The sequence below is a fragment of the Azolla caroliniana genome, unplaced genomic scaffold (genome assembly GCF_043228905.1).
Source record: "Azolla caroliniana isolate FFs.n. ecotype wild unplaced genomic scaffold, voAzoCaro1.0.p SCAF_14, whole genome shotgun sequence".
NCBI lineage: Eukaryota > Viridiplantae > Streptophyta > Polypodiopsida > Salviniales > Salviniaceae > Azolla > Azolla caroliniana.
In genome coordinates, this window is record NW_028230449.1 from 14,707,835 (window position 1) to 14,729,702 (window position 21,868).

The 21,868-nt window shown below is 41.0% G+C and overlaps 1 protein-coding gene across 1 annotated transcript; it reads left to right on the forward strand.

Annotated features, from left to right (window-relative positions):
* Positions 1-6,637: 6,637 nt before the first annotated feature.
* LOC147855542 (uncharacterized) lies at positions 6,638-10,621 on the forward strand. The gene is made up of 4 exons (XM_087330086.1): positions 6,638-6,747; positions 6,877-7,157; positions 7,926-9,952; positions 10,049-10,621. Exons 1-4 carry the CDS (start codon positions 6,638-6,640, stop codon positions 10,619-10,621), a joined length of 2,991 nt encoding a protein of 996 aa, XP_087186212.1.
* Positions 10,622-21,868: the final 11,247 nt, after the last annotated feature.

Sequence of the window (21,868 nt, forward strand, 5' to 3'; positions counted from 1 at the left end):
ACCTTATGTTCACAATATTTGTTTCCATTGTTTTGGATGTAATGTATATGTTTCATGTTTTTTTTACTTGCACCTTGTAGGGGGTATGCATGGTAATGCGTTACTCTCTTTCGTGCAAACAAAAACCAAAGTTTCTTATCATGTTCTCTAACTGTAGCAAAATATTTCCAAAGTTTTCTTCTATCTCACCACATAGTATTTGCATTTGGTTACTTCTATAGTTCTTGAATAACATTGGTATGAGGGTTCATGTTGTATCCATCCATATAGAAATACGCTCCAAACACAATTTTATAGGAATAGATACAACTTGAGCAATCGTATCAATGTAATTCAAGAACTATAGAAGTAACCAAATGCAAATATTGTGTACCATGATACAAATAAACTTTGCAAAAACTTTGCTAGAGTTAGAGAAGATTATAAGAAACTCTAGTTTTGGTTTGCAAAAAGAATATGATGTGATAAACTCTGGTTTTCATCCGAAGTGTACTGCGTTTAGGAACCAAACTTGCCGCCCCTCTTATTGCCAATGTGTCTTTGAAGGTAGGTCCTCATCTTCATGTTAATTTTCTATTTTGGAAAAGTCTTGATTCCTCATGTTGTTTTATGCCGATTAATGAAATCCAAATTTAGATTTGATTGAAAATCAAAGCCTTCATCAAAGGTATATTCTTAGTTTTTGAAGGTGGTTCCATTTGCTTCAATTTTGCAATATGAACAAAGGTTCTCTTACAATTTTCATGAAAGATTAACGACTGTTTAGCTGAAGATACTTCCTTTCTACAACTAGATTTTGACTTCACATTCTTGGAGACCCTTTCACTATTGCGAAAGATGTGCGGAGTAAACAATGTTTACTTCATTCGTTCTTTACATAAGTTCTTACTTTTGGTGTGCTCCATGCAATAGGTCTCGATGTCTCGATTGTATTAATTTGACACTAGAAGACGAGGGTGGTTAAAATGTTTGTATTTTGAAATAAAGACGCACGCGTGCCTGTCTTGGGTGTTCGAAGGACTCGAATGTTCCCACGACTTGAAGGCTCGGAGGACTCGAAGGCTCAGAGGACTCGAATACTCGGAGGACTTGAACGTTACCAAGGACTCAAGCATAGACGATACGAATGTAGATGATGAAAATCCCGTGGTTAACAGTTAACACATGAGATTAGCATACTAAACACCCAAATTTTAATGCCCAAAACATACTATTAGACAAACTTGAGAGATTTCATACATATTCTGAGCTGGCTCTTCCAAAATAACACCACAAATGCGGTGGCTTTTACAATGTAAAGGAAGATAAACAAAATAAATAGGAAGTGGGAAAATGATTAAACGATTTGGAGCTTCCAGTGTGAAGGTGAGTTTAGTGGTCCGCCAAGACCATGACTACTACTGATGGGTACGAAGCCTCGGTGTTCGAGTACTGTCCACGGGCCACTCCATGCTCCCTTCAAAGGGTTGGAAAGAAAACTAGTTGAATCCCTTCGAGAAACTGTTGACGCTTAACGAGCTGTGTGATGATGAAGATAATAAGTGGAAGAAGAGGTAGTTAAGAACAAGGAACACTAGGACAATTGAAACAGGTAATATGTCACATTTTTGAGAACTGTTCATAAAAAAAGGGCACAATAGGTCGATTCACAAAAAGGGGTGCCGCATCCGTAAAGGATTTTAAAAAATGACCCAAAAATATATTGATTTCTAACATGTTTGAAATTTTAGGACTTGCCAAAAATGCCTATTAAATAATGGACATGACAAACCTATATTTATACAAATTCGTGAATCGACATTTTGATGTACAATACAATATCTACAATTCAAGTATAAGAACTATGGCTTTCCAAGTCTATGCCATCATTTTCAGACCCATCAGATGAACTAGTGGGAGTTTGTGAGGTCTCATCCTCATCATCACCGACAACTAATTCACCATCTTCATCCAATTGCAATCCAACCACACCGTGGTTATGAGACATGCTTCTTGTTTGTCTTTGTGTTGTGTCTAGAGCCACATTTGGGATCTTCTGTTTTAGTATCTCGATTGTGGTCTGTGCAAATGACCTGTTTTGATCAAAGCGAAGTTGAATACACTAGTATGTCAACATTATCCAATGTGATTGTACATGTACTCGCGACATTCTTTCTTCTTAGCTTTCTACTTGTATGTTAAGATTCTATTACTAATCAGTAGTCCAAAAAAAAGTGAAAAGAAGGAAAATAGATTGGATAGAAGAACCCGTTCCATCCGATCACCCCCGAGCTATGATCTAGACATAGCCAACCTACCACCGATGTCCCATACCATTGGATATTAGGATGACTAATATCTTGGAAGAGATAACACAATCGCCAAGAAGAAAGCCTTGTTCGCGCCACCGCTGTCTAAGACAAAAACCTTCCAACGTAATGTCCTTATGAGGGTAGCTAAGCCTCATATTTATACCTCTTCCTAGGCCCCCTGAATAGATGTGCATTTCTAAAAGACTCTCCATTCATTAGTTGTCCAAATCATGATAGTGCATGCACCTATCATTCCTTCTATCCAATCACATTAGTCCCTTTTTAACATTAGTGAACATACCCTTCACTTATGTAAATATTAGTGACCTACCCTCACCTACGTTATGTGTATATAACATACTCCCCTACATCAAAATATTGCACTCTTGCAATATAAAGTGAGGAAATTTTGCCTTAAGAGTATGCTCACGTTCCCATGTGGCATCATCAATAGGTTTATCCATCCATTTGATCTTGAATAGCTAAATCTCTTTAGAACGTAAAAGTTGAGTATGAGAATCAAGAATTCGTTCAAGAACATGAGTTTTGTAAGAAAAATCCTCTAATGTTACAAGATCTTGGATTGTGATGTTGTTATCACCAGAGTCTAAAAATGTGAAAAACAGGATGAATACCAACGTTACGGGGTAAGGCAAGGTGATAAGTAGATGACCTAACTCACTTAAGGATTTCAAATGGGCTACAATATCGTGGGGCTAACTTAGCACTCTTGGCCGTAGACAATGACGTAGAGTTAATAGGGACACGCAAAAAAACTTTTTGACCAATAGTAAATGCACGAGGATGTCTATCTCGATCATCATAAAATTGAGCATGATCTTGAGCTGTCCGAACATTTTCTTTGGCAATATGCAACATTTGGTTCATGTCTTGAAAAAAATTGCGTCACATACTATCTAATGTATCACGATGAATCGTGACATCGACCGAGGCACGTTGGCGTGACGTGGCTCGCCTAGAAGCGTAGTGTTGCGCAGACAAAAGATAACGTGAAAGTGAGGAAGGGATCGTTGGGATTATGGACGGAAGAGACGAAAGAGTAGAGATGGAGTGAATAGAGATCAATAAGATATGACAAGATAGGATTTTTAAGGAATATAAGATATGATAAGATAAGATATAAAATAATATTTGAGAAAATATATGAAATTTATAATCATTTTCATGAAAGGGTTACAAAATGGTTGCAAGCATCGTTGAACCTTCAATTCTTGTCGCGCTAGGTAACCACCTTCCTCCTTCCTCTTTCTTAACAGTAGACCATAATCTTCCCTTTAATCTCTCGACAAGTATAAGATTTAAGACTCGAACCACCGCCCTTCCGTTGCGAGTTGAGGTCCACAACCACCAAGCTAGTTCTTCTCTTCTCTTGAATATACCTTTCTCTCTCTCTTTCTCTATTATAATATATCTTTCTCTAGATCCAATATAATCCTCTCAATCTTATTTCTTGGGTCCTTTTGTCTATACTTCCTTCTCCTTTTATAGGGAAGAGATGGTTCTACATGTGGGCCATGTGGTGCACATGCAGAGAGGCTCTTGCATGTGTGCTATATGGTGCACATGTAGCACGTTTGATGGTTTAAACCATATAATACTACTTCAAATGAAAACAAAACAAATATTTATACACATTATAAGTATAGGCTAAATAGTAAGGTTTGAAAGCCATAAGGTTGAGGTTGTTCGTTCAAGTCTTCTTTTGCCCATGTAATCTGTTATATGGTGTGTATGTATTATATTACATGGTTTAGACTATAAAATACTACTTCAAATCATATATTATTTTGTAAATTATTAGTATAGGCTTAATGGTAACCTTTGAGTGTCATAAGGTAGGGTTTATTAGTTCAAGTCCTCTCTTGTCCATGTAATATAATATATATATATATATATATTTGTCTCTACATATAATGTATAATATTATCATAGTATGTTATTAACATTATAGAGGTTTATTTTATTTTCATTATGTATTTATCTTATTGTAGACTTTTAATGTGAAGCTTTCGTACTTCACCACATCCACCCCCTCTAAACCTGCACATCGTCCGACATGTGCCATTATCTTTCATCATCATGTTGATCTATTGGAGGAGGTTCAAGCTCAAACCTTTTCTTAAATACTTTTATCCTCTTTCCAGCTACCACATTTAGGATTAGTGTCCCATCCAATTCACTAAGCTTATAAGTAAAGTTATCATATACTTTTCTTACTATGTAAGGCCCAAACCATCTTTCAGTGAACTTGTGGATGATGCTATGTTGATTATCTAAACTGCTATCATACACAAGCACCCAAATCCCCTTCTTCTATCTTCTTAGGTTGAATTCTATGAGTTTTATCAAAACGAATTTTATTCTTCAATCGAGCCTCCAATCGTTGGGTTGCTAATTCTACATCGTTAGGTCGACGCTCTAATTGTTGAATTCGCAAAGCCAACAATTCTTCTCTGCTCAACTCTTCTCTCCATGGAATAGATGTCCATGACATAATTGACCGTTCTATTGGCATGGTGGGCTTTTGGCCAAGTATCAATTCAGCTAGCATATATCTTGTTACCGAACTATGTGTTGTCCGATCTGCCCATAGTGCATACGGTAGCATGCGTGGCCAATCTCTTATTTTACCTTTACAACTTTTCACAATCTCCTTAACTATTGGGCTATGTCCTCTTTCAATCTTTCCATTGGCTTTTGGATTATACGCAGTTGTAAGCGATAATTTGACCCCTATCCGGCTGAAGAATTCTCTAGCTTCATCAGAGTCAAGTTCTCCTCTATCTGCAAATTATTTTACCAACACACCCATAACGACATATTACATCTTCTAACAAAAATTTACATACAACTCTAGTTGTTTTTTGTTGTAGTGGTCTTCCTTCTACTTGGTTTGTAAGGTCTTCTCTTGCTAGTACTAAATATCGTATTTGATCTTCCCTAAGTGGCATTGTCACTAGATCAACCATCCATTTATAATGCATTGATGATGAATATGTTGGTTTTAGCTCATCTCGATATTGAATAGTTGAATACCTTTGACATATTTCACAAGTTTCCACAAATTTCATTACATCTTTATACATATGTGGCCACCAATACTTTTCTTTTAACTTCGTAAATGTCGCCCATATGCCTCTATATCATGCCCACAAACTATCATGGAATTCAGTAATTAATTTTCTTTTAATATCATTCTTACAAATGACTCGAAGAGGATTTTCAGTTGGCCTTTTTGGATGCCTCCATAGATGCCCTTCATGTAAATTTTTTTTGAATGCTCTTCTTTGAAATTCATTTAGTTGTTTCTTTGACCATGATGGGTCAACTTCTTGAGTCTTTAAAATTTTTCCTATTTCTAACCATTGACTTTCATACTCTGTGTCTTTGAACATTATACTTACATTAAACTCATTATGAGGTTTAATAGATACTTGATGAGCAACTTGATGGCTTGTAGTTGCCCAGTTCTTATCTTAAGTTTGCATTAGCTTTTCATTTATGAACCTTGCCCTTGACAATATATCTGCGACAGGGTTCTCTTTGCCCTTTATATGCCGCAATTCTGGGTTCATGGTTCTGATGTATGCAATCCACCGAAGCATTGCAATATCTGGTGTTGTGCAACTTGCTATCATTCTGATGAGTGGCAAACAATCTGTTTCAACCACTACATCTGCTCCAATCAAGTAATCTCTATCTGTTTTTGGTGCAGTAAGCAAACCTCACAATTCTCAACTATCAAAACTTCATTCTGCCCAAAACTTGACTTTGTTCCTGATAGTGTCAAATGTACCTGCTCAAGCTTATTTAAAATACTTTCACAATCATTAATGTGATCCATCACAAACTTTCTGCAATAATAGTCTCATCTTTCTCTCTTTCTAAGCATCCTTTGATAGGAATATCATCTAAAAATGGCATAGTTACCTTTGGGATGTACTCATGTAGAACCTTGTTCATTGCATTCATCATATGAGCAACTAAATTTGTCGCACCTTGAGGTAGAGTACACATTCGAACCAACCCAATTGGTGTTTTCATTGTTGTGATATTGCGACTATCAATTGCTAGTTGAAATTGGTTGTATCCTGAATATAGGTCTCCCATAGAGTAAATTGCTCTCCCAGCAAAAGCTTCTGCAAATTCATCAATGATCGACCCGATTCCTGCATTTCGGATTGTGACGTTATCTTTTGTCTGCGCAACGCTACGCTTCTAGGTGAGCCACGTCACGACACAATCTGGTGAACCCGACGTGAAATGGGGAAGTAGAAGAGACCTCTAAAGTAAAGATCAACATCAACATGGCAAGTACGAGTACAATGGATCCGGTAAGGTTATTTATTGAAAAATTGAATCAAGATCAATTATTTCATGCCTTACGAGAAGTCCAAGAGAAGATTGGTGTGTTTGATGGCACAAATATCTCAAAGTATGTCAATATATATTATGATGAAATGGAAATATTTGGTGTGAATGATGTCAATATGATAGCAAACTTTTATAAATTAGTGGAAATGGAATTAAGAGATAGAATTCATGAAATACAAGCATTGCATAGTTTGGATTGGAATGCCTTAAAAGAAGCGCTTGTGTCTGAATATTCTCGTGAAGATTTCTCTCAAGTTACTATGCGTTCATTTCATGAATGGATCTTAAAAGAAGATAAAGGGTTATCTGTGGCTGACACAAAAAAAGATTTTGATAGGATGTATGGATACTTAAAGCCAGAAGAAAGAAATTCTTTGTCTTGGCAAAAGGTTGCTTTATTTTTCCAGGCAATTGACAAGAGATATAGAAAAGAATTGGAATTTATGCTTGAAGTGCCAAATACCGAGGATGGTATAATGATAGATTGGAATGAGGTAACAAATGCTTGTAATAAATTTATGAAAAGAATGCAAAGGAATGGTGTAATGCTACAAATACCACATGTGGGAATCATGAATCAACTTGATCAAAACATCGAAGTTCAAAGACATGGTCGAGAACCATCACACGAAATGGTGCATCAACCACGCAAAATGATCGGAACTAAGAGTGAGTCTTTTCTTGATGATTTCGTTCAAAGTATGAAAGATCTAACCATTAAAATGGCAAAGCTTGAGAATGGTCAAACTTTGAGGTCAAGGGAACCATTTCGACCCCGATGTAGGTGGTGCGATAGTCTTGAACATCGTCTATGTCATTGTGAAGAATATAAAGACATGGAAAATCGAGACTTGGTGTATTGAAAAAATGGTAACATTTATTTAACTGAAACTAGAAGTCCACTTACAAAAAACTTTGGTGAAGGTGGTGTTAAGGTTAAATTTGAAGAAGCTGAAGCAAAGAAGGCTTCCGCAATGTACTACTTGGCAACGACAGGAATGTGCCTCAATGACATACCATCCTGATCATCATTCTGGGAGAAGGTTGTAAGTACTGCACAAAAGCAAAAGATAAAGATGGAAGACCTTCGTGTTGCCAGAGATTCTATAAGGAAAAACATTGGATGGGATGTTCCAGTAGATGTTATGATAGTCTTTGCTCTTAGTGTAAACTCTACTCGACTGTCTAGTATTCTTGTTTCTAAAACTTTCTTTAAATATGTATCTTTTTCAATATTAGACATTAATTTGAATGAAGGACCATATTTACCTTTTTCGACTTTTGTGTCCATCTCTCAAAATTGGCATCGTGGGGAATTAGAATTGTTCACCGGTAAGCCTCATGGTCAAAGAGTGAAGTGTGATATAAAGACAAGACAATTACTTTATTTCCCAGTTGGTAGACTAGAAGAAGAAGGGCAAGATGGTGTTGAAGAATTTTCAGATGAGAAATCCCTTTCTTTAAGTGAAGAGGATGAGGTTGACGATGAGTATGAGGAATTACACATAGGACTCGACCTATGTGGTATTGGGTTAGAACCCACCAAAAGTCAGCCCAATGTGCCCAAGGAGGAACTCATGGTAATGTTATCTCCTAATTTGACTGAAGAAGAGAGAAACCAATATTCCTTGTTATTTGATAAGTATCCTAAGTTGTTTGCTACAGAGTATACTCACATGAGGGGAACACATTCTGTGTTACACGAGATAAAGTTGCATAGCAATGCAATGCCAGTTCCTCAAAAACTCAGAAGGTTAGGCAATATAAGAAGAGAGATTTTGGAGGAAGAGGTAAGAAAGTTGTTGACTGTTGGATTTATTCGACGTGTAGATGATGCTGATTGGATATCCCAAGTGGTTATAGTGCCTAAGAAGAGTGGCAAGTGGAGAGTATGTGTGGATTTCAGACCTTTAAATGCGGCAACCAAGCGACATCATTACCCAATGCCTTTCCAAGATGAAATATTGGATGAAGTGGCGGGACATGAAAGGTATTCAATATGTGATGGTTTTTCTGGATATTTTCAAATAGAGATTGCACCCGAAGATCAAAAGTTGACTAGTTTCATCACTCCATGGGGTGTATTTTGTTACATTAGGATGCCTTTTGGGTTGATTAATGCTTATGCAACTTTTCAAGGATGGATGGATAGGTTGTTAAGTCCTTTCTTTGGAAAATTTGCAAGGTCATTTATGGATGACATAGGAATATATAGTGATAGAAAGAGTCATGTAGAAAAGCTTGATCAAATTTTTGCTAAAATAGATGAAGATGGAGGTCAATTGAATCCTAATAAGTGCAAAATTGCACATAATAAAATTATTCTACTTGGGCATGAAGCTAGTGCTAATGGGATTGCCCCTGATCCAAGTAAAGTAGAATCTTTACTATTGATGGATGCTCCGACTTCTACAAAGCAATCGTTAAGCTTCGTTCAAAAGGTACGATATCTTTCACGTTCATTTCAAATGTTGGTAGAGTATATTCAACCACTAAAAAGAGCCTCAATGAGAGATCCATTTGTGTGGGGAAGAGTGGAGCAAAATGCCTTTGAAGAAGTAAAAGATAGATTGAGTACTCTACCCATCCTAATGCCACCTAATTGGGATCAACCATTCTATGTTAGTTTGAGTGTGGGTGTTGAAGCAGTAGGTGCAATATTAATGCAAAAAAGTATTAAGCAATCATATATGTGTCCAATATATTATATTAGTAGGAAGATGTCAATGGTAGAGAAGACTTGGACACAAGAAGAAAAACTTGTATGGGCATTGGTGTTCTCCCTCCAAAAATGGAAGTCGTATTTGTTAGGAAGAATCACAATAGTTTTAACTTCATGTGCTTTGCTCCCTCATATGTTAAGATTTCTAGGAGATAACCCACGTATGAAACGGTGGATAATGATTATACAAGAGTTTGAATTAAGTTTTATTAAAGAAGAAACTACTAGGTCTAAGATGGCGGATTTGCTTACCTATAAGGAGCTTGTGCCAACTAAGAATGTAAAAGAGATAGATGATCATGTCGAACCAATCAATGAATCTGAAATAATGTTGAAAAAATTTGAAGGGGTATTATATTTTGATGGTGCTTTTAAGCAAAAAATAAAGATGGCAGGAATTGGATATGCTTTCATGAATAGAGAATGCCATGAGTTATGGAGTGGAAGTGATCACATTGAAGCAAATAGTCACAATGAGGCTGAGTATCTTAGCTTAATTCATGCCTTACAAGTATGCATGGAAAAAGGAATTAGAAGTTTGATGGTAAAGGGAGATTCATTGTTGATTATAAGACAAATGCAGGGGGTGTGGAAGGTGCAGGGGGTGTGGAATTAGAAGTTCTTGGAATGTCAATTTCAGCATATCCCAAGAGATAAGAATGCAAGGGCTCATGAGCTAGCAAGCAAGATAGTAGCACAAGAAGTGGGAGTGCATGTTATAAATATGCCATCATACAAAGGTCGAGAGAGCCTAGAAGAGGAAGAATATGTTTTAAGGACAGGAAGGGCTAGAAAAGAGCTCCCATATCATAAGCGTCTTGCCGTAACACGTTGTGCACAAAGGTATGTGATAATAAATGATGATCTTTATTTCAAAGATATAGATGGGGTGCTTAAACGTGTATTATGGCATGATGAGATTCAAGAGTGTTTGTCTATGTGTCATAAGGAAGAATGTGGAGGCCATTTTGGAATAGAATATACTAAAAGGAAAATCATGCAAACTCAAGTAACATGGGCAAGCATGTATAGGGATGTGATACATTGGTGTAGGTCATGTCATGAATGTCAATTATATCAACAAAGAAGATTAATACTTGAACCTCCAGGGATGATTGTTAGCTATAAGTGGGGTTTAGATATCATTGTGCCATTACCGAGTTCTACTAGTGGCAAAGTATACATTATGTCAGCAGTAGAATATGTTTCATGATGGCCAGAAGCACGGGCTACGTGTATTGCAACAAGCAAAGAAATGGCAAGGTTTGTTTTTGAACAAGTAGTATGTAGATTTGGTGTGCCTTTGGAGTTAGTTACAGATAATGGTCCTGAATTTAGAGGAGATTCTATTAAAGATTTGGTAACTCATTTGGAGATTGCACATAAAAGAGCTACTCCATATCACCCACAATGTAATGGATTGGTGGAGTCCTTTAATGGGACTATACAGAAGCTATTGTTCAAGCTTGTGGACTTGTATCCACGGAGTTGGGATAAAGAGTTAAACAAAGCACTATGGGCATGTAGGACACATAAGCTTTCCACAGGTTTTACTCCCTTCCACTTAGTATATGGGAAGGATGCAATGATGCCTGCAAATGTGTTGTTTCCTTCTATTCAAATAATGGAGTGTTTAGGAGTGCATGATGAATTTCAAATGGATGTACGAAAAGAAGCTATGCATGATTTATTTTGGAAAAGAGATGAGGCAATACATTTCTATGAAGACTTGTGTCAACGATGGGATAAAAGAAGTCAAGCACTAGCAAGGAAAAAAAACATGATGGAGGGTATGTTGGTCTTAATATATAATAGTTCCTTGGATAAGACTTTTCAAAGAAAATTCAAGCATAGGTGGGATGGACCTTATTTAATCCACAAGAGGTTTACCAATGGTAATCCATATGTAATCCATATGTAATCCATATGAGCTAAAGCTTATGGATGGGTCATTAATGAGAGAAAGGATCAATGGGGTGAGATTAAAGCCATATCATTTACGCATAATGAGTTCCTCAATGACAATGACTTCTTAAAGTATAAAGAATAAAATGTTTACTTGTACATATTTATGAAATGTTTTTAGGTATTTGTTGCTCAAGATAAGGATAAGGTATATATAGAGGATATTGGTAGTTTACTAGTGTTCAATTAGAAAAAGCTTTGACTTTATCAAAGCTTTACTTGGAGGGGGCTAAAGTGTTGTGTTGTAAATACTTGTGCTCAACAAAGTGGTTGAAAGATAGTAAAATATGGACACAAGCTAGTTATGACACTTTAGGCATGATGGTGGATGCTTTAGTCGAAGGTAGATGTGAAGAATCAAGATGAATTGATGTGACATAATCAAAGAGTGCCTTTACAATAGGCAGTCAATGTTTTTGTTGTAATATTTCAAGGGAATATTGGGTTTCAATAAATAAACATTCTTTGGAAAGCTTGCTCGATGTGCTACAAATGTCTAGAAGGGGTCGTGGATAGAATCAAGCGTCTTCATACCCAAAATAGAAGATCTATCGGTTACATGCAAAGGAAAGTGGTTGAAGTGTTACATGTGCGATACGTGGCAAGAAACATGCAAGAACTTTACAATTAAGCCCCTATTGTATATAAGTATGACTGTGAAAGCCTTGAGAATAGAATAGCCATAGAATATCTCTTGATGTAGTGTGTGTTTTTATATCTGTCTTCTTAATAAATACTCTATTTTCATTCTCCTTTCCTCCTTTCATAGATTATGATACATATCTTTGTTAATTCCAATCTCCTATTTGTTGTACATGAATGATTATCATAAATTATTGTAAACCCTCTTTGGTGTAGTGAGAATATATATATATAATATTATCAACTCTTGATATAGATCCTCCCCTTTCATATTTCTTCATTGATTGTCTTTGTCATACCCATTCATCTCTTTTTGTGTTTGTGGTCTTTCTTAAACTCAAAGATGTTGTTATGGTGCCCTATGATGATGTACCTTGTGTGTTTCTAGATGTATTGTGCTAGAGTTTTGAGAGGCAAATTCTTGCGCAACACCGGCAAGAGCAGAACCGAAGGTACAGAGACAATGACAACAATAGTTCCAAACCCTCCACAAGCAGGGGGAGTCAAGATAGTGCCGGAAATTGGCAAGGAAAGGCCGACACGGAATGTTGGTATTGTGGCAAGAAAGGCCACAGAGAAAGCGAGTGCTGGAAGAAGTGCGCCGATTCAGATAAATCCGGATCCGGCAAGACCAGACAAGGAAACCGGCAAAGGTCGCACTACGTAGAAGGATCAGAAGGATTCGGAACCGGGAAGACCAGAAAGGGGCCAGCCTTTGTGATGAAGCACAAGGCCAACTCGATGAAAAAGACCACTTCCGAACCGGAGGAAGTGTGGTACATTGATTCTAGAGCATCTAACCATATGACGAGCCATGAAGAGTGGTTCTCGTTTTTAGAGAAACCAGAACAACCGGGGATTGTCAAAAACGGAGACGACACCCCTCACCCAATTGTGCATGTCGGAGAAGTCCCTTTAAACAATGTTGGACAAAAGGGAATGGTGATGAACGTATTACACGTTCCAACTATCACAAAGAACCTGGTATCGGTCGGACAAATAGTTGACTAGGGAATGCAGGTGCTTCATCGAGGAAGAAGGCCGGATAATTGCGCAAGGGCGCAAAGAAGGGAGGATGTTCATCCTCAACACAAATGACGTCAGCACCACCATGTTTGCCAAAGGACAGAAGATTGAATCGGACATCGATCTCTGGCATAAGTGGATCGGCCATGTCAACTACCGGAGGGTTGAAGATTTGCAATCGAAACAAGTCGTGTTCGGATTGCCGAAGTTTAGTGGCCGGAAGACCCAAATATGTGAAGCCTGCCAACTTCGGAAGCAACACCGGCTTCCATTCCCCACCAAACGAAACTGGAGCCGTAGAAGCTCAATCTAATCCATTCGGATGTATGGGGACCGACACAGAATGTTAGTCTTGGCGGGAGTCGGTATTTCGTCTCCTTCATCGAAGACTACAACCCGCACATGTGGATCTACCTCATCAAGAAGAAAAACGAAGTCTTCAATTGTTTCCGAAACCTTCAAAGCTTAGTCAAAAGGGAAACAGAGAGGAAGATCAAGTGCCTATGGCCGGATGGCGGAAAAGAATACTTTTCCGGCCAATTCAACTATTATTTGCAGCAGAACGGAATTCAAAGAGAATTCAGCTATTGATACACACCGGAACAAAACGGTGTGGCCGAGAGAAAGAACCGATCGATTGTCGATGCGGCAAGGGCAATGATGGAGGAGAAGAGCATGCCCAAATTCTACTGGGTTGAGGCGGTTCGGACGACCATCTACATCCAAAACCGGATCGGGGACGAGATGTCAGCACATGAGCTGTATTTTGGGCGGAAGTCGAATTTGAGACACCTTTGGATATTCGGTAGCATAGCATATGTGCATGTACCGGATGAGAAGCGGAGGAAGAGGGATCCGAAATTGGAGAAGTGCATACTCGTCGGCTACTCGCATGAACAGAAGGGGTATAACTGTTATAACCCCCGAACTAAACAAGTACGAGTAAGTCGAGATGGCGAGTTTGATGAGTCGACATCATGGTACTGCCTACCGACTCCAACTCCCGATGAAGACCCGATTCCGGAGGATGAGGCTTGTGAACCCAGAGAGGTTCAAGAAGAAGTTGAAGGATTCGGTACTCTAGATGAGAGTCTGATCTCATTCCGGTTAAGTGGGCCAAATGAGCGGTTGAGTCGGGATGACCTGTCGGATGAAGAATCAGCAAGTAGTGGAGACTCTCCCGTGCTCTCCCTGCGCAAGGAACCGAGGAGACGATTCACGCACAAAGAGAAGGGGAAGAAGAAGATGTTGGAATACGATACCAGCAGTGAAGGGTCGGATCGGAACGAATCTGACCCCTGAAAGGAAGAAGTCAGATCTTCAGAAAGGAAGTTTGAACCGGCCAAGAAGGGCCTCAAACCGGGTAACGAAAAGTTACGCCTGTCAACCTGTCAAAAGAAACCTGTCATGAGGTACAGATACAATGAGTACATGGCACATCACTCTGTGTACATGACTAAGGTGGCGGAAGTGCATGAGCCATAGAGCTACGTAGAAGCAGCAAAAGATGCAAATTGGCGTGTTGCTATGGAGGAAGAAATGTGGGCACTTGATGCCAATGACACATGGGACTTGGTTAACCCTCCCTGATAGTGTAAATCGATCAGTTGCAAATGGGTATATAAGGTGAAGTATAATGCCGACGGTTCGGTCAACTAGTACAAGGCCTGGTTAGTGGCAAAGGAATACGCACAGACCCACGGAATCGACTACGACGAGACCTTCGCTCCGGTAGCGAAGATGACGACGGTTCGTATGGTACTGGCTGTTGCTGTGGAAAGGGGATGACATGTTCACCAAATGGACGTGAAGAATGCGTTGCTGCAAGGTGACCTTGATGAACAGGTCTATATGATCCAACCCCCCGGTTTCCAATCGGAGATGAACAAGTCGGCAGAGTGGTGACTCAAGAAGTCGCCTTACGGTCTGAAGTAAGTCCCTTGAGATTGGAATGAGAAGATCACACACTGGTTGCGTAAGATGGGGTTTGCAGCCTCAAAGTCCGACTCGTCATTGGTCATCCGGAACAGTCCGGATGGTCTAGTTTGTATCCTGCTATATGTAGATGATTTAGTCATCACTGGACCCGGACTTAATGAAATCGGTCGAGTGAAGTCCAAGCTGTCAGACGCATTTGAAATGAAGGACCTGAGGGACCTTCATTATTCTCTTGGGATCGAGGTGATCCGGACCCCCGAAGGCATATTTCTCTCACAAAGACACTATGTGCTGAATATGATGTACAAGTTCGGCATGACGGAGTGTTGACTGATCTCCACACCCCTGAACCTGAAGCTACGTCCTGACTACGGCCCGGCCTGCGATGAGAAAGGGTTCCGAAAAATTGTTGGAAGACTCGTATACTTGACAAACACTCGACCCGACATCAGTTACCCTGTTGGAGTGATTAGCCAGTTCATGCAGAAGCCGACTGTCGTGCACCTTCAGTGCGCACGCCAGATACTTCGGTATGTTAGCGGCACGAAGGACCGGGGATTGTTATACAGACACGGTATAGCTAGGAAGCTAGTCGGATATACCGATGCTGACTAGGCTGGTGATGCATCGGATCGCCAATCCACCTCTGGTTACATGTTTTCTCTTGGTAGCGCAACTGTTGCGTGGAGCAGCAAAAAACAACCAACAATGGCTCTATCGAGCACTGAGGTTGATTACTAGGGCACTACCATTGCCACCTGAGAAGCCATCTGGCTTCAACGACTGCTGCGAGACCTCCGGATCGAGGTGCTGACCCCGATCCTGATTTATTGTGACAACGTAAGCAGCATACAACTCGCCAAGAACCCTGTATTCCATGCTCAGACAAAGCACATAGAAGTGCATTATCTCCTTGTTCATGAGCGGGTCTTGAGCGGTGAAGTTGAACTTCGGCATGTTCACACAGATCGACGGGTCTTCACTAATCCGCTCGGATCGGACAAGTTGCAGCATTTTTCGGAGATGCTCGACATTCAGCATCTCGATGTGCCACACTTGAGGGGGAGAACAAGAACGAGAATGGATGGCACCGGACAAGGAGCCGGAGAGGAAGAAAGAACCAAGGGGGGAGATGAGCAGATAAAGGAAGTCGAGCCGACCGAAGGAGTCAGCACATCCGAACAAGTCGGAGCAAATGGCAGTGGTGACAGAGTCAAGAATGACAGAGTCGACCAGAAGAATGCCAAGACCCGGACGTGGTCTGATGTGGTGAAGGGCCTCAAAACGGAAGACGAGTTGGAGACTACCAAATCGGACAAGAGTTGGAACGAATCAGAGGAAGCCGATTTGGTTCAAGATTCAAAGAAGCCGGATCAACTAAAGGCGAAGTGGACGAGAAGGTAGCAGAAGTCGACACCGACACGAAGGAACCAATGGATCGACAAACGCTAGAGTCATAGCAGCGAAGGAGCTGAAATGGGCCTATTGAGTAGACAAGCCGACCAAGGAGGTCAACGTGCATAGTACCGAATGGGTCGCGGGAAGCGGAACCGGACCGGACGAGGAGCGCGAGCAAGGCGGGAGGACGTTAGAAGGAGCCGGAGGAAAGGACCGGTTACTGTAGACATTGACATCATGATCCGACCTCAAGTTGAGCTTGAGGGGGAGTGTTGAGCGAGCAACCTCAACCGGATCCGGATCAGTTGAATAAGCCAGAGCCGAATCGGTATCCGGAACCAAGAGCCGGATCGGAGAGCCGGATCGGATTGAAACTGGTAGGCCGTTAGAGGCGTACGGATCCAGCCTAATACGTAGGCATATTTTTGGGAGTCAATGACAGTCGCTCGTATGAGCATTGAAGTACCTGTCAGTATTTCGGTCAGTCCTTTATGGACTTCTATAAAAGTGGTCTCTGAGCACATTCTATGTACAGAATATTGACAATATTATTTTGAATTGAGTTGTGTTTATGTTCTACTCTCTTTCTCTCTCTCTCTCTCTCTCTCTCGTGCATGCTTATTCTCTGGGTTAAGCTTCCATTAAACCTTCTTCTCTTTATTTTTATTATTCGGCAGAGCTAGTTTGGCATACGCTTCCACACGCTAACTTTCACAACTTTATTTTGGTCTATTGATTAGTAATAGTCTCTTAACATACAAGCAAAAAGCGAAGAAGAAAGAATGTACCGAGTACATGTACTCTGAAATTGGATTATGAGGGTAGCTAAGTCTCATATTTATACCTCTTCCTAAGCCCCTTGAATAGATGTGCCTTTCTAAAAGACTATCCATTCATTGGTTGTCCAAATCATGATAGTGCATGCACCTATCATTCCTTCTATCCAATCACATTAGTCCCTTTTTAACATTAGTGGACATACCCTTCACTTATGTACATATTAGTGACCTACCATCACCTGAGTTATGTGTACATAACATTGTACCTCAAACGTCCTTAACCATCCTTAACCATCTCTAGTAAATGCACCAATGAACCACAATGGAGTTAACTTGATTGCATTGTTCATCCTTCATTATTTCTAGAATTTTAGCAATCCAAAATAGATGGCCTAACTCATCATCCTTGACGAATGTTGCAAAGAACATCACAACTTGTAACTCGTGCAAATTGCCTTGCCATCTTGCCTCTAAAATACGTGAAATTCTTAATCCCACGTTAATATCTCTATGTCATGGATGAATTAGATTATTAAGTTCAGTATTATCTAGTGATTGATGGTGAGCAGTGGACACCATTGACGATACACCAATATTCCATGTGAACACATTTTAGTGTGGCTAGTATCCGGCAATGTAGTGATCTAAAATCATATGCTGATGGCTGAAGAAGAATTACCCCACCATTTTGCATTTTGATCATCTACATACTTCTTTGTGCATTCAATATTTTTTTGTTTCTCTTTAAGGCATCTGTTAAGGATTAGGTAATTAATTAAGGAATAATTATTACATAATTATGTGATTAATTTAAGCGGAAGATTATGTGATATGTGTGTGAGAGGAAGAGAGAGTGAGAAAGAGAGAGAGAGACTTATGAATAACACAAGATGGGGGATGAGTAAACTAGAGTGTATATTATAAAACATCATCAACTATCATCAAATACAAAAATACCTTCAATGAGGTATATATAGGTTTCATGTGCAAGGGTGCACATGTGCTAGGAGAATATAGGTAAAACGTATAAGTCCTACATTAAATGAGCATGGAGTGGTGGATCTACAATGTATCCCACTTGAGTACAAAATCCTATTTAAGGCTTTATGGTCAACACCCTAACTAGATTCTTTCTAGGTAACTACTAAGTTACATGTGTTGACTAACTAACTAAACTAAGTTGAGCTTGATCTCTCAAAAAGCCCCCTCAAACTCAAGTGTGAGGCGTTTGACATCCGGCGTTGTTTTCAGCGTTGTCCGGCTTTCGATGTCGGCTTCTGTGTGGCTTCCGTCCGGCCTTCGGCTTTCTTCATCGTGGCAATCTCGGGTCCTCCCCCTCAAGCCAGTGACGAAGGCTTGTAGTGTGTGGGCGAAGGCCGACTACTTCCACCCATCATGGGTGACGAGCCGCTTTGTTCCGCCGCTACCTTCATCGCGAAGGCATAGTGATGGGCCATATACTTGTTGTAGTCGAACCGCGTGACGGGGTTCTTAGCTCTAGATGAGCGTCAAAGTTTTTCGCTCGCCGATGTGAGCGCCTTCTTTACTTCGGGTGTTTGCATGATGGGTACACCGAACTCACTGTCTAGTGAGGGAGCCGATCCATCCAAATCATTATCGTCGGGGTGGTCGATTTCGTATTCGGGCATCTTGCCCTTGCCCTTGTCCGATTTCGGACTTGGCCGCGACGTGGTTGGGTCGCGTGAAGATTCTTGTGGCTCACAAGGCTTTGCCATAATCAGACTTTCTTCGTTCATATGCGCAACTTGATCTTCGGTTCTTGTTCGGCGTAATCCGCATCGAGCGTAGTCGGAGTCGAAGAGGTGTTTGGTGCGTACCAGGATGTGTACTCGTCGAAGACTATGTCTCAACTTACGCGAACTTATCGCGTCGACGGGTTGTAGCACTTGTACGCCTTCTTCTCAGACGCGTATCCTATGAGGATACATTTCTCCGACTTCGCGTCGGGCTTCTGTCGTTGTTTGTTCGGGATGCATACATTCGCAATGCTTCCGAACACTTTGAGATGCAACAGGATCGGCTTCCTTCTGACGAGGAGCTCGTAGGGAGTTAGCTCATGGACTCCATTGGTGGTGCATCGATTCATGAGATAGATGGCTGTGGATGCCGCTTTGGCCCAATAGAAGTTCGGCATGTGCTTCTCATGCATCATGGCGCGTGCTACCTCAAGTATTTGCCGATTCTTCCTTTCGGCGACTCCATTTTGTTGGGGTGTGTGTCGGCACGAGAATTCTCTACGAATGCCTTCACTTTGGAGGTAGGAGATGAACTCGTCGGAGAAGTACCCTTTCCTCTATCCGATCGTAGGCATCGAATGTGCCGACCGATTTCTTTTTCAACTTGCCCATTAAGCTTTTGGAAGTGGGAGAACACTTCGCTCTTCTTCTTCATCGGGTAGATCCACATGTAGCGCGAGTAGTCATTGATGAAGGTTACATAGTATCAGCATCCGCCGATCGTCGGCGTTTGAGCCGGTTCCCATACATCCGAGTGAATGACGTCGAGGAGGCCTTTCCTCGCGTGGCTCTCCTTCGGGAATGGGAGTCGATGTTGTTTTCCGAGTTGACACGCTTCGCATACTCGGTCGACTCGTTTCGACTCGAATGTTGGAAGTCCGATGACGATTCCCTTTGTTTGCATAGCTCGAAGCCGTTGGAGGTTGATGTGGCCAATTCCTTTGTGCCACAACTCGATGTTCGTCTCGTTTTTGAGACCTTTAGCGTACATTGCCGATTTCACCTCGTTCGAATCGAGGATGAACATTTGGCCTTCTCTCCGCCCCTTAGCTACGACTAGACCATCTTTCTCGATGAAGCATCCTTCTTTGGTGAAGCGGACTTGCATGCCTTGCTCCACGATTTGGCTGACCGAGACCAAATTCTTTGTTATTGTGGGCACGTGCAAGACATTCTTGATGCAAGTTTGCTCGCCTTCTTTCCCGAATGGGACATTGCCGATAAGCCGAATGGGATGCGTGGTGTCGTCTCCCGTCTCTATAAAGCTGGGTCGATCCGGCGTTTGTAAATCGCGAAACCACTCTTCGTGGGATGTCATGTGATGTGAGGCGCCGGAATCTACGAACCACACGTCTTCCGGATTGGAGATGCTTGCGGAGTCGGAGACCGTCATAGAGTTCACTCTATGCCGCATTATGAATAGTTCGCCGTAATCCTCGTATTCGGAGTTGTTGGCGTAGTTTGTGAGTTGTCGGCTTGTCGACGCTGACTCGCTTCTTTTCTTCCGACACTCCACCTCATAGTGGCCGATTTTGCCGCAATAATTGCAAGTTGCGGGCCTCGTTTGCCGACCTTGTTTGGCTTGGAAGCTCCCCCTTCTTTCGAAGGTTCCTCGATGGCTTCCTCTTCTACCGCCACGACCTCATCCACGACCACCGTCCGAATTCAAGAAGAACATTTGTCCTTCCGGTGCCTTGATTTTGTTTCGGACGTGGTTTTCTTCGACCAATAACATCGATTGGAGGTCGAAGAACGAAGGAGGTTTTTCTCTCGCCAAGATTGCCGTCCGTAGTGGATCAAATCGTTGTGCGAGGCTGCCCAAGCATACTTGAACCATCTCGTCTTCGTCGACGTTTATGTTGATGGAGCCAAGGGAGTCACAAATGCTCTTGATTTTGGCAGTGTAGTCCGACACGGACGTGTCTTTTTGCCGAATGTTATTCAACTCTTCCCGGAGTTGAAGTTTGCGGGCGGTTGTGTTGGCAGCGAACATTTTCTTTAAGTTCTCCCACGCCTCTTTAGGCGTCTTGGCGTCTCGAATGTGGCTAAGCATATGGTCGTGGACACATGTCGCCAAGCAATACATTACCCGACTCGCTCCTTGCTCCCACATTGGGTAATTGGCGTTTGTGTTGTCGGGCTTGTTCTCGAGTATGCCGTTGATGTAGCTCCAATACCCTTGGCTGACGAGGTATTGGGTCATCTTGTACTCCCAAGATGAAAAATTGCTCCGGTCTAGCTTTTCGCTAGGGAGCGAGCTACCCATTTGTGTGTTCATATTGTTTTGTGTCTTCCTTGTTGGCTCTTCTTTCTTCGATCACGTACTTGTGCTATGTAGCGACACTATGGTAGCGGATGGCCGGAATTTGTCATCGGCGTTTCGAACACACAATCACGAAGAGTCGGGTGGGCTTAGTGGATATGCTAAACCACACGCTCCGATACCATGTGAAGGATTAGGTAATTAATTAAGGAATAATTATTACCTAATTATGTGATTAAGTTAAGCGGAAGATTATGTGATATGTGTGTGTATGTGTGTGAGAGGAAGAGAGAGTGAGAGAGAGAGAGAGAGACTTATGAATAACACAAGATGGGGGATGAGTAAACTAGAGTGTATATTATAAAACATCATCAACTATCATCAAATACAAAAATACCTTCAATGAGGTATATATAGGTTTCATGTGCAAGGGTGCACATGTGCTAGGAGAATATAGGTACACCGTGTAAGTCCTATATTAAATGAGCATGGAGTGGTGGATCTACAATGTATCCCACTCGAGTACAAAATCCTATTTAAGGATTTATGGTCAACACACTAACTAGATTCTATCTAGGTAACTACTAAGTTACATGTGTTGACTAACTAATTAAACTAAGTTGAGCTTGATCTCTCAACAACATCACATCCAATACATCCTTTGATCATTAATAGAGTTGCCAGGAGCCATT

What these genes read in the sequence shown, in the direction of transcription:
- LOC147855542 (XM_087330086.1), top strand. Translation starts at nt 6,638, where the DNA reads ATGGATCCGGTAAGGTTATTTATTGAAAAATTGAATCAAGATCAATTA. An exon ending in GATGGCACAAATATCTCAAA is followed by an intron (nt 6,748 to 6,876) that starts GTATGTCAATAT and finishes AGCATTGCATAG; the next exon opens with TTTGGATTGGAATGCCTTAA. An exon ending in AGTGCCAAATACCGAGGATG is followed by an intron (nt 7,158 to 7,925) that starts GTATAATGATAG and finishes TTTCAATATTAG; the next exon opens with ACATTAATTTGAATGAAGGA.